Raw genomic sequence first — 18,768 nt, 5'->3', positions numbered from 1 at the left:
ACAGAAAACCCTAAAGTATCAGCAAGCTAAGCCACCTTACATGAGGAGGCACAAAGAAGAAAAGGACAGTGCTAGACTGGATCAGCAGGAGGAATACTGTATTGTGCTGTGTAATCTGCTTTTTTAACCTGCTTTGCCGCTATCAACAGCCCAGCAGCTCTAAAAGTTTCTGAAAGTTATTTACTGTAGGTTATCAGGATTATCCACACATCAGTTGGTGACATCACAGAAGCTACATCCATGTTTTATGTGCTGTCTTTAGCAGAAACCACAACTCGAATGATATATCAGAGCTCTGCTGACTTGACTATTGACCCATAACTGGATGCTAAACCATAAGAAGAGCTAGTTAAGTTAAACCAACGTCTCCCTCCCTTCTAGCACAGTGTAACAAGGAAAACAGCATTCACTCTGTGTATTACCCCCTAGTGAAAAGTAACAATGCAGGGCTTTTAAAGGTATTAAACTATTAGAACAGTTTCATCTCCATGCCGTTGAATGCATTAGTCAATGAGTTTGCACTCATTACACTATCTCTCTTTATGAGACCATTAAAAACAGAAACAGCTGAGACAAGGGGCAGACCCGAGCTGAGTATTTGGAAATGAGCAGGTAACACTACAGGACCACGATGACTAACAATAACAAATTTACAACAATTCTTGCGTTTCTATTACCTTATGTAAGCCAACAATGATCAAGAGATTCAATGGTTTATTACATGTACTATCGAAATAGGAGTTTCAATTCCTATTTAAGTCAATCCTTTGGGAATAACTGATAGTTTAACCTTATCCCTCTTGGAGTTCCCTCTGATTGTTTTGCCCAGCTGCCGAGGAACTGGATAGTGTCCTCATTAAACACGCCCTGTCACTTTGATCAGATTTACTCGAGTGCAGCTTTAGACTTCTTTAATTTGCTTTAACCCTGTCACTTTGATCAGAAGAAATATTACATATGCAACAGGCAACGTGTTTTGTCATGAAGCATCTTCAATCAGCTGAAATATCCCTCATCTAGCTACAGAACTAATGCCGTGACTTTCGTTGAAGTTCGAGCCTTTGACTTTTTCCATCTCCTTCAGAAGTCTATTTCAGTTACAAATAATTAGGCTTTGATTGCAAAAACATGCAAAGCATGAGGGATTACTTCAGCATTTAATGTGCTTTTGCTTTGACTCAAAGAGGTAGCTGAAATGCTCCATATGTAACTGTGGCTGGTTAGCTTAGCTTAGCACGAGGAACACATAAAAGCGCATTTTATTTTCTCTGAAAACAGGAATTTCCAACAGAATCTCTAAGGCTCACTAATTAACACATATGTCGTTACACTTTTTCTCACATTTAACATGCAGTTCTCACATCAGGAATGTAATTCTCACCAGTCTTAACGCAGTTCTTAAAACACCTACTGCTTCTTCTTCTTCCATCTGCTCCCTTTAAAGGATTATCTACCTCTGTTTTAACCTATCTCACTGCCATCCTATAAACTGATGTGAACATTGCATCAAAGCAATCGAGAAAAACTGGGATCTATCCTAATATAAGAAATACACATTGCAGTTTTGCAGGATGGTGCTACTAGTTTTCCCACATTAAAATTTATCATACAGAGAGCTTTCAATCCTGTCTCTTTGCAAGAAAGTAATGAAGCATATTCCTCAAATGTCACTTGATGTTTCGAGGAATATTCTGGTAAGATCTCAACCTTGCAGAGCTTACAACGATTTTCTGCAGTTACTTACGCCATCTGTTGCTGTGACAGTCAGGTCAAACTTGTCCAGTCCCTCATCCCGGTCCAGAGCTGTGCTGGTGCAAAGTTGGCCAGTCTCCTTGTTGATGGTAAACTGGGTTGGCAATGTGTTTCCAGAGCTTGAACCCAGGTTGTAGCTTATAGTACCAAAAGAACCACGGTCCTCATCTGTGGCCGATACCTGAGGGGAAAAGAGACCAATGTAAGACAGATGCTTCGCCAGTGCCAACTAGCCTAAGAGACACATAAGGATTTCAAAAACCATCACATCCAGCAGGTCCCACAATCTGCATGAAATAAATCCTACATGTGTCATGACTATTATATACGAGCTAAGGGCCTTTCTGTTATCACAATAATGTCCCATAACACAATCACCTCATAGGCCCATACATCTGCGCTTGTCCAAATATCACACACCATAGCACTACTTGTTATGATTTCCAGACTACTATAAAAACGAGCATCTGTGAGAGCAATTCTTTTTTATATACCGCAGATTGTGGTATGTAAAAAAAATAGATCTCCCCAATGGTGTGTTTGAAAAGCTGGCAAAAGAAACCATGCATATAGAGGGGAAGAGAAGAGAAGAGAAGAGAAGAGAAGAGAAGAGAAGAGAAGAGAAGAGAAGAGAAGAGTATGTGGATGTTTATGGAGTCCAGCTTATGGCTTCAAACAAGGCACTAATGGATGTGAAAAAGTCAAGTGGCACACGATGGCTTTCATATCACACTGAACTATGATTCAGACTGATACACACCCCGACTTGAGAACCACTTAAATACACCTCAGAAAATTTCTCTATTTATTTCCTCTAAACAGGTCTGCATGGCCCAACCTCAGACCCATTTGCTCATATTTACCTAACATCCTTTTTTTTTTACCACACAAACTGAAAAGCACCCACCACATAAATATACATTAACCTGTATGTGCTGACAAATTCTATTAAAACATTTATAATACCACAAAGATTTCCTTGCAAAACACAAAAAAGGAAACGGCCTGTGTTCTCTGGGGTGCTGCTTCTGACTGAAGTTCTGCACGACTCCATAACTTTGTTTGGTGGCATTTATGGTCCTTGTTAAAAGTAACATTGTTGCTCAGATGTCCAAGCCTTGAAGGTGAGCCAAGATCCAGGAGGCCTCACGACATCGCTCCCTCTCAGTAGTACAGTCGCCTCTCTTACGGTAAATCAACAACAGTAACTTACAACATCTGAAATCTTGGATTTAGGTTTTTATTTTTTTCTGACAAAGGAAGCTTGTCTAAGACACAGTATTATATAGAAAAAAACAGCTTTTATTTTCAGACCTGGAGAATATTGGATATTTTTTGTTTAAGAAATAAGCAGTAATTTTATAAGAAAACATTTTAGAAGTTACAGCCCTGGCTAACACCTGGTCTTACCGCACTCAGTGCAGCCAGCAGATTTTTGGGCTAACACTTCCTGTTCTAGTCACTGCCTACTGATGAGGACAAAAAGCTATAAGAAAAAGCTAAACCAGTGTCAGATTATAGCTGATAATTTCAAAACTTAATTATGGTGGCTGCTGTCATTCTTTTGTCTCCACACAGATCCAAGCAAATCCAGAACCCAGACTACAAACAGAAAACACACAGATTATCAAACATGGCTACAATGACCAGTCAATATACATGGTAAATGGATTGGTATTTATATAGTGCCTTTCAACTCAATTGCAGCACTCAAAGCACTTTCTAATGCAAGTCTATTTCACCAGGTACCAAACATTCATACGGTGCTTTTTATCTTCACCTAAGGACTTTTATCTAACACTCACACACACACAAAACTCAAGAGTTCAGTATCTTGCCCAAGGATACAGCAACACGTGGACAGGAGGATCAATCCACCAAACTTCTGACTGGTGAACAGCCTGCTCTCCCATCTGAGCCACCGCCATCAATTACAAATTTCATCATATAAACATTTCTGCATTTCTTCAGATATATATGTTTTTGTGTTGCCACAGGATTTTCCCTCCCTGCTAGCTTCTCAAAAGTCATTTCAAATCATAAAATATGCAAGTAAAAGACACGTTCCTTATGTCTGTGCTTGTTATTTAATGACTTTGTCACACATCTGAATCTTGCATTCTGGCCCAGAACCCCACAGAGGACAGGACCACCGTAGCAGACATCCGGCTCGTCTTCCTTCCAACTCAGCAACACATGTCTTCATCATTACACTTACCTATTAGCTACAGATGAACACTACCACCTTGACTCATACTGTTTCTCCTATAGGAAATTAAGACATGGTAATATTAGTAGAGCTCATTTACAGTTGCTGCATTACCATGGTGAGACAGTCGTGGATTTGAGGGGTTATACTGTGCCTCTTTTTTTTGGGCTGTGTTTACACCTAAGGGGGATTTAGATCATCGCCGGGACTTCCTATTGAGTACAATGTTGAGACTATGCTATCTTCAGGATCTAGGTTCATGTCTGAATGTTCATCATATCTTCCCAGCTGTCTGTGATGGATTAGCCACCTGTGGTCACAATATTTGGGCCATTGTCCACGTGCTTGTATTTATATGATGAGCCCAATTTTTTCACTAATTATAATTAAACATCCATGACCGCCCACTTGGACATGTCACCTCTATATTTACCCCAAAAGGTATGTCTCCATAAAGACAGGGCAGTGGATGTTCTACCATAAGTAGGGCAACACAGGAGGTGTAATTAAATTTGCTGGGCTTATATGACACACATGGGTTACAGTATTGAAATACTCTTTTTCTTTTTTTAATGGACTTGGACTGGGAAAAAAAACCTGCACAGGGAGTCTGGGAAGAAAAAGAAGAGCAGCACATTGATTCTCCACGCACTAAAATGTAAAAACCTAAACAGTATGGTATGGATTCTTCATGCTGGAAAAATATGCAAGACAAAAACACAAGACTGTGGTAGAAAATGGCTCGAAAGCTCACTTTCACATAAACCACGGGAGCTATAAAACAAAGACAAAATGATTTGTGCTTTCATGCTGCTACAAACCGTATACAGCACAGTGGCTGTGTTGTTCAAAAGCCAAAGTGCGACAAAAAAAAATGCAGGGTTAAAACTTTAAGAATGGAGCACATGACAATATCTTTAAATGAGATGTGTAGCATCAAATCAACAATCCTGAAAAGACATGAGCTTACAGAGTCATCTCTGTCATCAGTCATTTTTTCCTCTGTCAATCCATCTGACAGTATGGCACCAGTGTTTAGTTTAGACTGCACAGGCCGGCAGGATGGATGCCATAAGATATCAGAAATTCCCCCTCCAATTTGTTGCCGTAACCTACAGCTCTTATCTCGACTTACAAAAAAAGTAGCACAGGTTTAAAGCCAATAAGGTAATCTTGTAAACACACACACTCGACATGTCTTCATAAATCAAGGGGTCTGGTAGGCCAGAAAAGGGTTGCTGCCAGGGACGAATCGCTCCAACGAGGGAGCCTGCTCTGTGCTCCATGAACAGCCTGCTTCGTCTCTGCTTAACTACTCCTTATCGTACATCCTGGAGGTAAAAATGTAGCTACATAGTAACACAAAAACAGACACCTGTCTGTACCTTTTAACATCTAAGTCTCTCTGTGGGTTTGTGCATATTTAAAGTCAAGTTATTAGAGAATCTGTTTTGTAGACAAAAAGTCCAAAAAGATTCATTTCCTTTTTTTGTGAAGCTCTATAGCCAGACACAGAATTAAGAAGCACATATGGTGCTCGATATGACATGAAAGGACAATAATAGTGGTTTTGCAAGTTGCAAGTTGCTTTTACATTTTAGTGGAGCAAAGAGAAACTAATGGCTGCCTGGAAGGTGGTAAATGCCTGAACTGTGGTTCACTTTGGCAGTAATGCTAAGTATACACAATTTGCAGTTAATGGGCTAAATCTTGCAAAACCACTAATGTGGTTACTTTCTTTGGGAACGCTGATATCACACCTGACGTATGAAAAGGCAGAAATTTTTAGAGAAAAGATTGAAAAAATAAGGCAGGAATTTACTGATAGCAGCGGGTTAAGATAACACAAATCAGCCATTAGTACGAGGAACCTCATACCAGGGCTCCATGTGCAATAAAGCCGTTTGGATGGAAATATTCAACTGAGTGAAAAAAGCAGGCAACATGGCTAAAATGTAATTTTATTGTAACTAACCTCTAGATCTTGTATGTGAAGTCCTAAATGCTTTCCTCTGAAATTCCATATTTATAACTTCCTTTCTGGCCTTTCTGGTACCAAAAGTCTTACAGAGCACTTAGCAGTGAAACACAAAATGACTTAAAAGAAACAAAAGAAACAATGATTCACTTAAGCATCTGAATTTGAAATGCATCAAACACTGTTACACATAAAAACACAGTTTTGATTTGCCTATGGTGCAGTCCATTGACTGACTGTATATCTGTTAAAAGGCACAGCTGAAGTTTGAAGTAAAAGCCTGCCGAGGGCGATGTGAAAAACAGTCGCGAAGAGCGTGCCGAGTATCAGATTCACCCAGGACTGAGGCTGGGAGCTTTTTTGTCCACAGAGAGCCATTCATCCTTGGCTGGGACAGTAGAAGAGCGATCACTCACCGGAGCATTAGCAAAGAGCCAGACCTCATCATTCATTTGCCTCACTCTTCTTCACAACTGTTCCCTTTTTTGTGTCCCTCGTCTCTCTACCTTTCCACTTAGCTTTTCTGTTATGCGCCTACTGTCACTCTAATTCTCTCTGAAAAAGACTGGATGTCTCACCAAGGGTCCACTTAGATGTCAGATACACGCCTCACGCTCTGCCATTCAGCGCAGGTCATGAGTGAAAGAGATTTATCTGTCAGTATTAGTTTGTGATGCAGAGACGGAGCGGTCTCCTGTCTGGGGTGTGGTGTAAGCTAACAGGTAATGTTTAATGATACCAGTGGGTCAAAGCCTTTTTCTTTAGAACTGCCCATACTTTACTTTCACACCTCAATAGATACAAGTATTACATCAGCTGACCCCATTTCAGGTTTTATATGCTCTTACTTCTGTACTAGATTATGCTTTTCCTCTTTTCACCTTATTTTATGTCCTTTCTTTCATTATACTCATGACTTTATACCTTTTGCCATACTCTTTTTTTTTTTTGCACTCTTTTCCAACCCATCTTTTTTCATCTTCTCCAGATGTGGGCGCAGGTCCAGATAGATCCTGCTGTTCTCTGCAGTTTGTCTCTGTAAAACATCAGCTAATGTCAAAGGGAGCTTGCGCACAGCTTCTCGGACACAGCTGCGGTTCTGCCGCAACTCAGGTTCTTTTACAGCTTCTCATGAGAGAGACAGAGAGGGAGAGAGAGCATCTATAAGCTTTGATGGTAAAACCTGTAAAACACAGAGAGCTGTCCTGATCTAATCTACTTTTTTTCCCTTCTGACTAGTGCCAGGCCTGAATGTTTATAAAGCCATCATCAGTGGTTGAGTCAGACGGGCCAAGAAGAAGCCTAATATCGATGCTCTACGATGATATCACTACTACAGCTACAGTCTAACTTATTAGCTTTGGCCACCATCTCCGTGGCATTTAACTGCCACTTATTCTTAGTCATGTTTACTTATTCTCTGACAGTTTTTTCCTCAGTTACATAAAAGAAAAACTGTTGTTCTTAGGATTTTTTTTCTAATCTTCATTTTCTAGTTTGGCAAAAGTGAGATTTTATTTATTTGAAAAAAACAAACGGTTGACTGTTTACCATGACTTTCCATGGTCTTGCTCCTTTCCTTCATTAAACTTGTTTTAAGGATGTCACTGCACTGCCAGATTACAAAATTAGCTTTAATGAGCGCGAGCATATTATAGTCACTTTAAATAATGGCCCCCACAAAAAAACCCTCTAAAATTATACCCGTGCTTAATAAAATGGAATTTTTCTTTACATGAACAGCAGTGACCATAAAAGAGCATACTGGATCTGGAGCTAGCTAGTGAGCAGAATGCATCACTGCTGGGTAATTGCACATACGCCGAAGCTGTTTGATTTAAAAGTTATTTAAAGGTTACGCCGTGTCAGATGGAGAGAAAGCATTCATTTAACTTGTGTTGCTCTTTTTCCACTCGTACATTCCTTTGCTCTCTAGTGAGCTGCATTCCTCATATTAGGCATTCTCGAGTCTCAGAATCAATCTCTGACTTGCTGTTGCCAATGAGCTAAGGCACTATGGGTACAATTAAGATATATGGAAGGGAAGGAGCGCAGGGAGGGGAAGGTGGGAGAGGGAAATGAAGGAGGGGAAATATCCTGGCAGAAGAACAAAAGGCTGGGCTAACGATAACACGAGACCTTGAAATGGGAAAGAGGAGGATTGAGGCCTCATCTCCCTTCTCCTTCAATATCTATTCCTCCCTTGACCTTTCCTTTTCTTTTATACAGCCTCGACTCTTTTCTGCCCTCTCTCTCTCTCTCCCTCTCTTTCACTCGTTCTTTCAGCACCCTATTACGCCAAGTACTTGTTGTCTTTCATGTGGAGTTCACGGCTGGAAATGATTAGGAACATCAAACCTCTGAAAGAAAGGGAAGGGGAGGGAGGTGAAAGAGACCGAGCAAGAGCGAGAGATTGATTTCTATATTTGGAAGAAAGAATGCTATTACTATTAATGAACATAATAAGGGGTGATGGTCACCAAAAACTCTGTTTTTCCTCTGTCTCCCACAAATGTGCATACATACTTGTATACACGCACACAGCGAGGCACATTTCTAAGATGGTCCACGCTGAAAGCTTAGCAGTAAAGTGTAGCGTGGGTAGAGCTTTAGGCTGTGGAGTTTAACATGCGGACATGTGGTGTTTGTTAGGAAGTTTATCTTTGGGATGCTTCACATGTTAAAGGACAACAGGAACGCTTTACCAGTGTTGGTTTACCAACATGCTGTCACTCCCTGCTCATATTTAAAGTTTAGCGGCAGATGGGTCGTAGCAGAAATCTGTTCCTCTGAATGGGCGGCTCACTTCAGCACTTTGAAACAACAGAATGGTGATAGGAGTGGCCATTTGGCTTCACTGAAGTGCAATTATACATTACTTAAAATCGAAAAGGCAGCGCAGCCGTAGGGTTCTGCTGACCAAAAGAGATCAAGACCACAATAAATGAAATGAGTTACGATCGAGCATATGATCACACCACTTTGTGGACATGATTACTTCAGATTTTCTTCAACTTCTCTTTCACTTAAGAAGCTAGAAACAAAGACTAGTTACTCTGATACATAAATTATCAAGACAATCGGCAGTTAGTTCTGACTGCTCCGTTGACTATTTTTATATGAGGTTGTTTTTCCCCCTAAACACACTCAGAATATTACTTTAGATTTCGATTTTTAGTACCATATGACAACGTCAGCCATCAGAATCAAACTATCAGAACATGAGTCAAGAACAACTTCGCCATCTCTTTTCTGAAAAAAGGGTTGTGAATGGAGGTTAAAAGAGAGGTCAGCAGGAGATAAAAAGCTGTTTACAGGGATGGACAGTGATAGAGGAGCACAATGTGGGATGACATCACTGTACTGGATTCTGTGGAGTGATAAGAAACGCAGGAGATTTAGATGGTAGCGATCCTATCTTGTGCAAAGCCCTGCAATCTGGCTACTCTTGTGCAATTTTACGTGCGCTGTGTACGTGTGTCTCTGTGCCTGCCTCTCCCCCTCCCTTTTTCAAAGTGAATTCGCTGGGCTCTGACTGACAGCTGGCTTTATCAGACCTATTTTTTACTTATTGTTAAATATTTATAGCCGTTTAAACCCCATCTCAGGCCTCAGTGCACCGGCTCTGACTGGTGCGGCAGCTGCTAGCAAAAGACCTGCATATCTGCGAAATACCAGACATTTTATTGTGGCTAGCTGCTAACAAGAAAGCTAATGAGGAGACCGAGGTCAGGTATTAAGATCAAAGAAGGAATGTTGTGTGTGCCACCCAGAGATAAAAAGTAACTTTAACTTTCAGGGATGTCACAGCCTCACACCAAAAATTCAGTAGTTAGTACCATAGAAAATATAAGAGATGGATGTAGCTACCATGACTTTACTCACTGGTTTCTAAAATCCATTATGAAGCCACTGTCGCCATCTTGGTTGCATTTTTAGCACATTTTTATACCACAGATAATCCTTAATTGTTGTTTGACTGATTGATGTTACTAGTCATTAAATTCATTTTGGCATTAAGGTACCATAACTATGAGTTCTGGTGACATCTGTTTTAACTTGTGGTCATTCAAATTAGCTTATTATGCTTTTTCTTTTTTTGTCATGTTTAAAACTGTGGATGCTCACATTAAGCCAGGACAGTGTTTTAAATAAAGAGGCTACCATATATGCAAATAACCCATGTGCGCCAAAGGTTTAGGCTTCACATAGCTCTAAACATTTGATTTCTGATGTTGTCAGGTAGAGGAGATATGCTTAAGCAGCAACCTGCTGTTAAAAAGATTCTCTGTTTTTAGATGGTGAACTGAGGGGATGCACCAATACCCGCAGTAAAGAAGAAAAATAAGGATTATTGTGAACTGTGAATCATGCATGCCACTGTAGTGGAGCCCATGAAGAAAAACATGAAGTTTAAAATAAGCATAATCATTCCTATTTAAATGGTCCTGAGCCTGTGTACAATAGAAGCTGTATGTTCTGTAATTATCAAGAGTTTTCAATATTATAGCTGCTTTTAAGCATAATTAGGGAAATCAATATTGCACCCTTGCAAATGATCCTTATTCCGCAATCAAATTCAGACATTTGTGAACTTAATGAGGCTGAGCGCTGTTATGCTGCTGATCAACAGTGTAACTGTTCTGTTTTATCTCAAAGTTATCACACTACTGCATGAAAGTAAGTTTTTCAGGGCACCGTCTTTGATTTAAGCAGTAAGGTCTGTGATACAAAGCAACCAAAGATTGTCACTTATTGTCTTTCGGTTGCAAGTTTGCTTCAAAGATGAGAAGAAAACAGTAATTAAAAAGTAGAGCACAAAGACACATAGGCGCTGGACCGGCTCAGATGCGGGACTGCTGTCTGAGACTGTCTGAACTGTTGGGCTTTTGAATGAATGAAAGGATGAATGATTGAGAGTGAGCGGCTCACAGTTGCCTCAGGGACACCACTCTGGGTAATTTTAAATCCTCCAGCGATCAAAAACAGCAGTATGTGTTTAAGAGGATGCATCTGTGTTTCTGCTCCAGCCTTTGTCTCAGAATGGGAGCAGACATGTGTGTGTATATATAAATTTTGGGCATTTCAGCGGTTTATCCAATAAAAACATGACAAAGAGAAAGATCTTGGAATTTCTTTCTTTCTTTTTTTTTTCCTGAATTGCCACACCACAGGATTTTATTTTCTTGGGTGCTGAAGTCAGTGCCTGGAATTTGAGGGTTAGCATCTGCTTGTTGATTACTGTTTCCAATTTGTATTTTATGTTCGTAGCGCATCTGCAAGGAAACAGAGAAATAGACAGAGACACGGTAATAAAGTTTGGAACTAGTCATATTACCACTTTCTTTATCCCTTTAGGACATCTGCTATCATGTTAAAGTATATACACAGCAAAAAATAAAATGTATTATCAAGTGAAAACAGTATTTCGGTGCTTTGTGAGACTCAGTAAAATCAGTTCTCTGTTCTGCTGGTCATTATTTCATTGTGTGGTTTTTGCAAACTAGAAGATGTGTATTCCTATATACAGTATTTTTGTGTGCCTGCGTTTTGTGGAAAGTCGCAGTGCACAGTGAGCAGTTCTGATTAAGGCTATTGATTAGTCCATCTGTGACAGCAAGAAGAAAGCACAGAAACGAGAAGATCAATAGGTGTGACTTGATCGATCTATCATGAAGACAGCTGCTGAGGGAGTAGAAAAGGATTTAAATCTTCTCCGGAGATCTAAAAGCATTTCTAAATAAGACTCTGTCATCAACAAAGTGAAGACAAAACATCTGAAAAAAAATGTGGTCCTAAGTCAGCCATGCTCTCTTGGAGGACCCATCTCCATGTTTATGTACTCCTGGTGAGCTTATCCTGACAAAGCTGATGTTTTACAGACTTAAAATAAACGTCTTTACCACCATCTTTTCATTAGTCTCAGATGTTTAGACAAACTTTTCTAATCTCGGGCCGGCAGGAAAAACTCCTGCCCTCTCAATAATACGGTTCAAGTTCATTCACAAATAGATACACACAATGACCTCTAAACACGCGACACAACGGTTCAGGTTTATCCTCGTTGATTGCACAGCTTCGCTCCACTTAACCAAAATAGTGTCTATAAGCCTCTGCAACCCTCCGCCAATTTAGTCCAGCTTCCTGGATGTGATCCCTGTGGCCACTGGACAGATTCATCGTGGCCTCATCAGTCACGTGTCAACAGTGTTTCTGCAACACTAAGGACAATGGAGGTAAATTAATTAAGACCAGATGGCAGCTAAAATAAGGCACAGTTTTGATTATGGCAACTAGATTTTAATCACAAGAGCGCCTTACCGTCAACATTCATCCATCCTAATTCGGGCTGGGCCCTGATTCAATAGTGTCATGATGAATAAAACAATTTCCCATAAGCTTTCTTTACACACTGAAAAGCTTTGTCTGGTGAGAGACATCATTACAAAAGGGTTTTTGATTGTTTAATGCTGCATGTAACTTTGCATACATCTGACTGATTGTGAGATGAGATATTAAAAAAAACATGGCATGTTAACATTGTAATTTTTGACCACAGTGCCACAAACTTGCAAAACACTTATTTCAAAAAGTTTTTTTATAAATTTTAGAGCAACTTGGGAATTTTTGGTTGTATCAACTGACTGTGACCACCCTATAAAAAAAATTGTGTTGTGAGCTTTTGTTTGAAAAGAGAACCCAAACATGACTCACTGAAACGCCACGCACGTCTTTCCAATACTCCCCACTCTCCACCACAAAAAGAGTCAAAACAAGGCAGATAAAAATGGCTGGCCTCAAACAGCCACAGAGGTAAACTCCAAAAATCATTCATCACTGTCCCAGTGATTCCTAGTGTCACACGCCCACAGTGCCCCCTCATTGTCCCACTTTGCCAGATGGAAGGCTTTAAAACAAAGGCTTACTACTACGCTATTTATCTATCACTATCTCCTGCCCGTGCGCTACGACTTGCTTAAATCTAGCCAAACTGGAGTTAAAGGATTCTATACTGACATGTTTCCAATTCAAACTTAATTGCGGGTGTGTAAAATAAATCTGATTGAACCCAAGTCCTCCCTTCGGTGGAGCAGCAGTCTTCGAATCCAGTCGAAGCCTGATTTTCTTCACATAAACATTTATGTTTCAGTGTCATTTTATTTCTCAATCTGTAAACCAACACGCAGCTATGTGGGAGGTTCGCTCTAATAAGGCGGAGTGTGTTTATCATTACAAGTGAGCTGGGTTTTATTGGGGACAGACTAAACCACCTCTGTTTGCCCTCCAGGAATGGTCGCTCATAGAGCCAATGCTCATTTGACAATATTAGTTTCAGGGACGAGGGTCATTCCAAACTGTGCGCCTGTGCTCAAGTGTGCGCTAAGCGCGTCTGTCTGTGATCAAATCAGCGAGCGTCTCAAGGGTCAAAAGTGAGACAGATTTCCAGCTGCGGCTCTCTTTTTTCTCTAACCTCCAGAGACCATGTGCATTCGTGTAACAGGTCAGCCGTAATGAGACTTGAATGTGTCACTGTCAAAACAGGGGAGAGAAACACCTGTTATCTTTGTACAAAAGGGGGGAAAAATGGAGACTTGATTATAGGGAATCAAATTGTGTCATATTGGGCAAAATAAGTGTGTAATCAAAAACACAGATGATGTAATTCTGTACAGTTAATCTCACTTTTATTTTTCATTTCTTTCTTTTATATTAGAGCCACACAAATCGCTCAAGAGTGCACATGCGGGTTCACTTTCCCTGAACCCCTCGTCTATGTCTGTGCTTTCTCCAAGTCGCTTCGTGTTTCCCTTGTTCTTCCTGAGGTCGGGCGGTTACTGACCTCCACCTCAGGGAGGTGATAATAGTAAAAGATAGCAGGAGCACCCCCTGAGCTTTGAGCTTACATCTGGTATTGGGTTACTCTGATAGTTGTTGACAGCAGAGAGAGATAGAGAGGGAGAGAAAATCAGAGGGTTTGTGCAAATGCTGTTGTGTGATTTTATACACAATTTTATACCAAGTCTGCATAATTTATGTAGAAATCACAATAGAGAGGAAACACGTCTGTGCACGGGGTGATGTCACGGAACTGGGGACAATAAACATTGTTTAATATTATATAAAACAGCATTTAACAAAGGTGAAATCCAGGCCAGACATCAACTAACACTCCTGTATATGACAGCCACTGTAAAAGCTCACTCACGCTCTTCCTGTCTCTCTTTCACACACACTATACGTACACCAGTATCCCTGTGCAGCCACATGCAGAAATTAATACAAATCCTTTGATTTTTTTCCCATGTTCACATCAAGTTAAGTCCTGCATGTCATGCATGATAGTAAAAATTGTGATTTATAAACCTTTTATAACACTTGTAGTTGCACACTACTAAAATATAAGCAATGTTCTCAGGTCTCATAAAGGCAATCTTGGAAACAACCAACAATAGGACTTTGGGGGGGGGACACTGAAATACAACCAGATGTTCTGTAGTTGACAACATTAGTCACACATTTTACTGCACAGATTAAACCTTGATGCCTTTTGTCCAATTTGGACATTTTCTGGCCACCTGGACCCAAAAACTACAAGTATTACTTCAGTTTTATTGCAATTCATCATTGCTCTTCAGGCTTCAAACAGAAATCACCACATTGTTGAATTCTTACGGTGGTCGCTTGCCCGAAAATGTTTGTATTCTGAGGTCATGCAGACATCTGTTATTTTAGAACTGATATGCAAAGAGGACGAGAACTTCACAAGCTAATAGTAAAATTGTGTAATGTGTGTGCATTCGTGCGGATCATTTCTGCAGCTAGATATCACCCTGACCTCGTGCAGTTACTGCATTTACATTTGCATCATGCTTGTCAAACAACAGGCAGCAAAGGTCAACGGGTGTTAATACTGGACCTCAGACTGACAATGGAGCTAAGTTGATTGTGCAGTTAGTAGTAACAGACAGCTAGTATAACTGGATTAGCTTGTCAATGACCTAGCTTGAACCACAGCCAGCATAAGAGATGGGTCACTTGCAGGTTACTATTGAGGGAAACAGAGACGTTCTTCTATCTTTGTTAATGCTCATCAGCATCTGAGTCTAAAGCTGAAACGAATCACGGTCTGCAAATTTAATACTGAGAAGGTAGTCTAACGACTGCAGATGGTGCTTGTTGGTCATTTAGAAAGTTAGACCCACTACGCACCCACACGAACACACAAACTGCTGAATGATCACCAAGCTATTACATCTTAATGAATTCTATTGATTAGCTTTTTTCTGCTGAAGGTTCAGGAGACAAACTCCGTCTGCTCTACACACACACACACACACACACACACACACAGAGTTGTGCCTAATTGACCTGCAGAGACACAAGAAGCCTCCATGTGTCTGAGTAGAGAGTATTAGACACCGCGATTACAAATTCATACACAGCCAGAGGGGGTGAAAAACTAGCTTATACTTGTTAAATTAATTTCCTGACTCTGCACATGTGAGGTGAATATGAGGAAGTGGTGAGAAACACAGTCCTGATTCCTAAAGCACCTGTTAAACCACAGTTCGTGCAGAACCAAAGCCTGATCCGGCAGAAATGCCGTGCTTCGATGAGGCAGCCAAGTTACTCTTGGGATAAACTGTTCTGTCCAAAGGTATTTCAGCTGCTTAAATCTTCCTCACTTTCTGTTGTTTTCCCATTGATTCAGTCCTCGTGCTTTTCATCTGTTCTCATGAGTTTCGTGAGAGGGGATTAAAGTTAATTGTTCCTTTGTGTCGGCAACTTTCTCTCTCATTTGTTTCTCTGTCCCTCTGATATTGCCGCTTACTAAAGACAGCCACTGATGACACTGATGGCTCTGTCAAGCAGCAGGGAACCTCGCAGACTGAAGCAAGCAGCAGAGGGCTTTTAATACCCAATCATACTCGGTAAACCAGGTTGTCAGTGCTGTAGAACATCTATCAAATGTGTAGAGGTGCACAAACATGCATGTGGATGATGTTCCCCACAATTATCATTTCATCCTCCACGGTCAGCTCAGCCAACTCAAATTTCCAAGAAAAACAGGTTGGCTATGCATGATGCAGCCCTGGGGTCAGAGATGCAGCCAGCTCATGCTGGGAGCAAATCAGGCAAGAAAAGGGGGGGTGGGGGGGTTAGTACAGTACAGTAAATGGGGCTATTGCTGCACATCTACAGGCGTGCAGAAAGAAGACTTAAATCAGCTGCCATCCGCACTTCATCAATCAGCTCTCTGGGAAATAACTTCTCAACACAAAGACAGACCTGAAGCACAACACAGCAAAGCAGTAGCTTCAAACAAAAACATTGTGGACAAGAACCGGGGAGACGGAGTCTGAGCCACAGATTACTCCATTGTCTCCAATAAAACGCTATAAAAGCACACCACAGGTATTCAAAGGAATGCTGAATGCTTAGACAGTTACTTTATCTGAGTGTTGGGAAACTAAAAATCTTAATTGCTTGAACAGAAGTGTGGAAGCAAAGATAAGCGGGAATAAAGATTCATTTAAAGCTGACTAGTCTCTATACAGAGACACTTTGGCTTCAAACAAAGAAATAATAAGTCTCCGGCGACTGATAAGTTGAGGGGCTTTGTCTGTCTTCATCACTAAATCTTTCCTATTATTTGTATCTCAGCTGCTTTCATCCACAGCGCTAAATCATTTTCACGCCATCTCTGACATCATCATAAAAAAAACTTTGTCCATTACCTCATGTCTCAGGCTGAAAGTTTTAGCTAATTTACCCACACACAAGACGGGAAAAAAAAGTCCTAATCAATTTTAAGGACAATTGACTGCAAATCAAATACAGAGGAAACTAACTAATATGTCCTATGAGTACTGATATGTTGTCATCTAAAAATCCCATATATCGGCCAAAATTTTTTTCTTTCAGATACATAAACATAGATTTCCCTACCACTGTTACAAGTAGCTATTTATTTGAGTCCTTAAGAAGAAAACATGACAATACAGTTTAAAAACACTCTTCATTTGTGAACTTCTAGTCTGTTAATCAGCACTAACTGTCTCTGTATCTTGTATCCTTACAGTTTATGGAAGCAACTTGCTAACCAAGCTTGTTAGCATTAGCTTATCACTTAGCACTCCGCTAATGCTAACCAAGCTTGTTAGCATTAGCTTATCACTTAGCACTCCTCCTTCTTGTTGACATGTGGCAACTTTTGTCTCTAAAAAGCCAACATTGTGCCAACCAGACTGGGTCATGATTTCTAAAACAAGACATTGTGTATCTCAGATCTTTTTTGGCCTTTTTTTGGCCTACCACAAAGCGACAGCAAGACTTTTTGTTTTCTTCACGCAGACAGTATGCTGTTTGAAACTAGGCGACTCACACCAATCTCAATGAATAAACAGCACTAAATGTCAGAAAAGCATGTGAACTTTTCCTTTGTGACTGTATAGAAAATGGTTTACATGGCTCATGGGTCAGGTAGGAGGGCCTCTACGCAGGAATTTGCTTAGCACTCCAGGGAGTTCGGGACAGGCTGCGATGAAGACCAAACAGAAATGTTGGACACGATCAGTTGCACTGTGCCGTATAAATCATAACACACTCATCATTGCCATCCAAGATAGGAAGAAAGGAGGTGTAAACAGAAGTCAGTCAGGAGTTAAAGGGATGGAAGAGCGATTACACTAATGTGTATGATGCTGAGAGATGAGGTGATGACGTGTAGTGAAAGTGTCGGTGTCAGGATGCGTTCAGAGGAGTGGAAATTGTTACACTAAGTGTGCGTGAGGAAAAGTGCATAAGAAGGGAGGGAGAGAGAGAGATGAACTAATGTGGTGTTTTGAAGATATGAGACAGGGGGAAGAAAGACAAAGCAGCGGGGAAAGACCAGAAAGTCAAAAGAAACAGGAGAAAAGTTTGCCTAAGGAAAATGGTGGTAGGATAAACTGTTATCATTGTGTAGACTTTTATTTGAAATGTGCTTACTAAATGGGAAGACTTAACTCTTTCAGTTGTCCATTTCGGCATCAAGTTCACCCACAAAGGAGGCGATGAAGGTTAGGAGGTTTAGCTAAGAGTTAGAGGGGGGATTAGCTTCAAGTCACGGGGTAAACAGACCTCCAACACAGTGAGTCAAGGGGTTCAACGTAGGAGGCGCTGACTAAGATGCACTAAGCCACACAGTAATGGGAAATGACGGGGTCCCAGCTATCACATGGCTGGTCACACTAAAGCTGCCTAGGAGTGGGATGAGAGGGGGCGGCGGACTACGGGTGGCACAGATTATTACCCAGATCAAAGCAAAGTTAGAGCAGATTTGGGTTTCAGTAATGAGAAAAAAGAGCCAATATGTGAGACGAAGGCAGGATGAAGATGTAGAGATACAGTAAACAAGTTAACAGCTTAAATAATAACAACCTCTAGTCATTGCTCACCTCAGACTCCCACTTTTAGGTAAAGAAAACAGGTTTAAACAGGAAATGTGCATCTGCTGTGACAGATTTGCATCCCACTGCTCCCTACTTTCCCAACCCCCACTATACCATACTCCTGCCAAAAACAGCTTCTGCTCATGCTTCCTCTCTGTTAGCTCACCCTTAAGTGTATTTACTTGACCTCCAAAAGATATCAACATGATGATATTTTTCTCACTCCTAAACTCCCTCCCTACACACACGGCTCAGATAGCAGTATCGTGCCTTAGCCAGCAAAGCTTACCCTCGCCAGGGTCACATTTAGCTCAGCTCAGCACTTACAAAGGAGAACCACATAGGGACAACTGATACAACTGCAGAAGAGAGACAGTGGCGAGGGCAGAATAAGA

At 40.8% G+C, this 18,768-nt stretch overlaps 1 protein-coding gene across 1 annotated transcript in view; it reads right to left on the bottom strand.

Annotated features, from left to right (window-relative positions):
- Positions 1–18,768, bottom strand: part of LOC120734407 (protocadherin-16-like) — an 82,668-nt gene that overhangs the window by 20,369 nt on the left and 43,531 nt on the right. Inside the window, exon 5 of the mRNA XM_040033225.1 lies at positions 1,745–1,933. Within this exon, the coding sequence (XP_039889159.1) occupies positions 1,745–1,933 (189 nt within the window). The remainder of the gene's footprint in view (positions 1–1,744; positions 1,934–18,768) is intronic.

Source organism: Simochromis diagramma, unplaced genomic scaffold (assembly GCF_900408965.1).
Source record: "Simochromis diagramma unplaced genomic scaffold, fSimDia1.1 OVJJ01000216.1, whole genome shotgun sequence".
Classification (NCBI taxonomy): domain Eukaryota; kingdom Metazoa; phylum Chordata; class Actinopteri; order Cichliformes; family Cichlidae; genus Simochromis; species Simochromis diagramma.
Note: the sequence above shows the minus strand (reverse complement) of the source record. Positions and strands in the feature narration are given on the sequence as shown.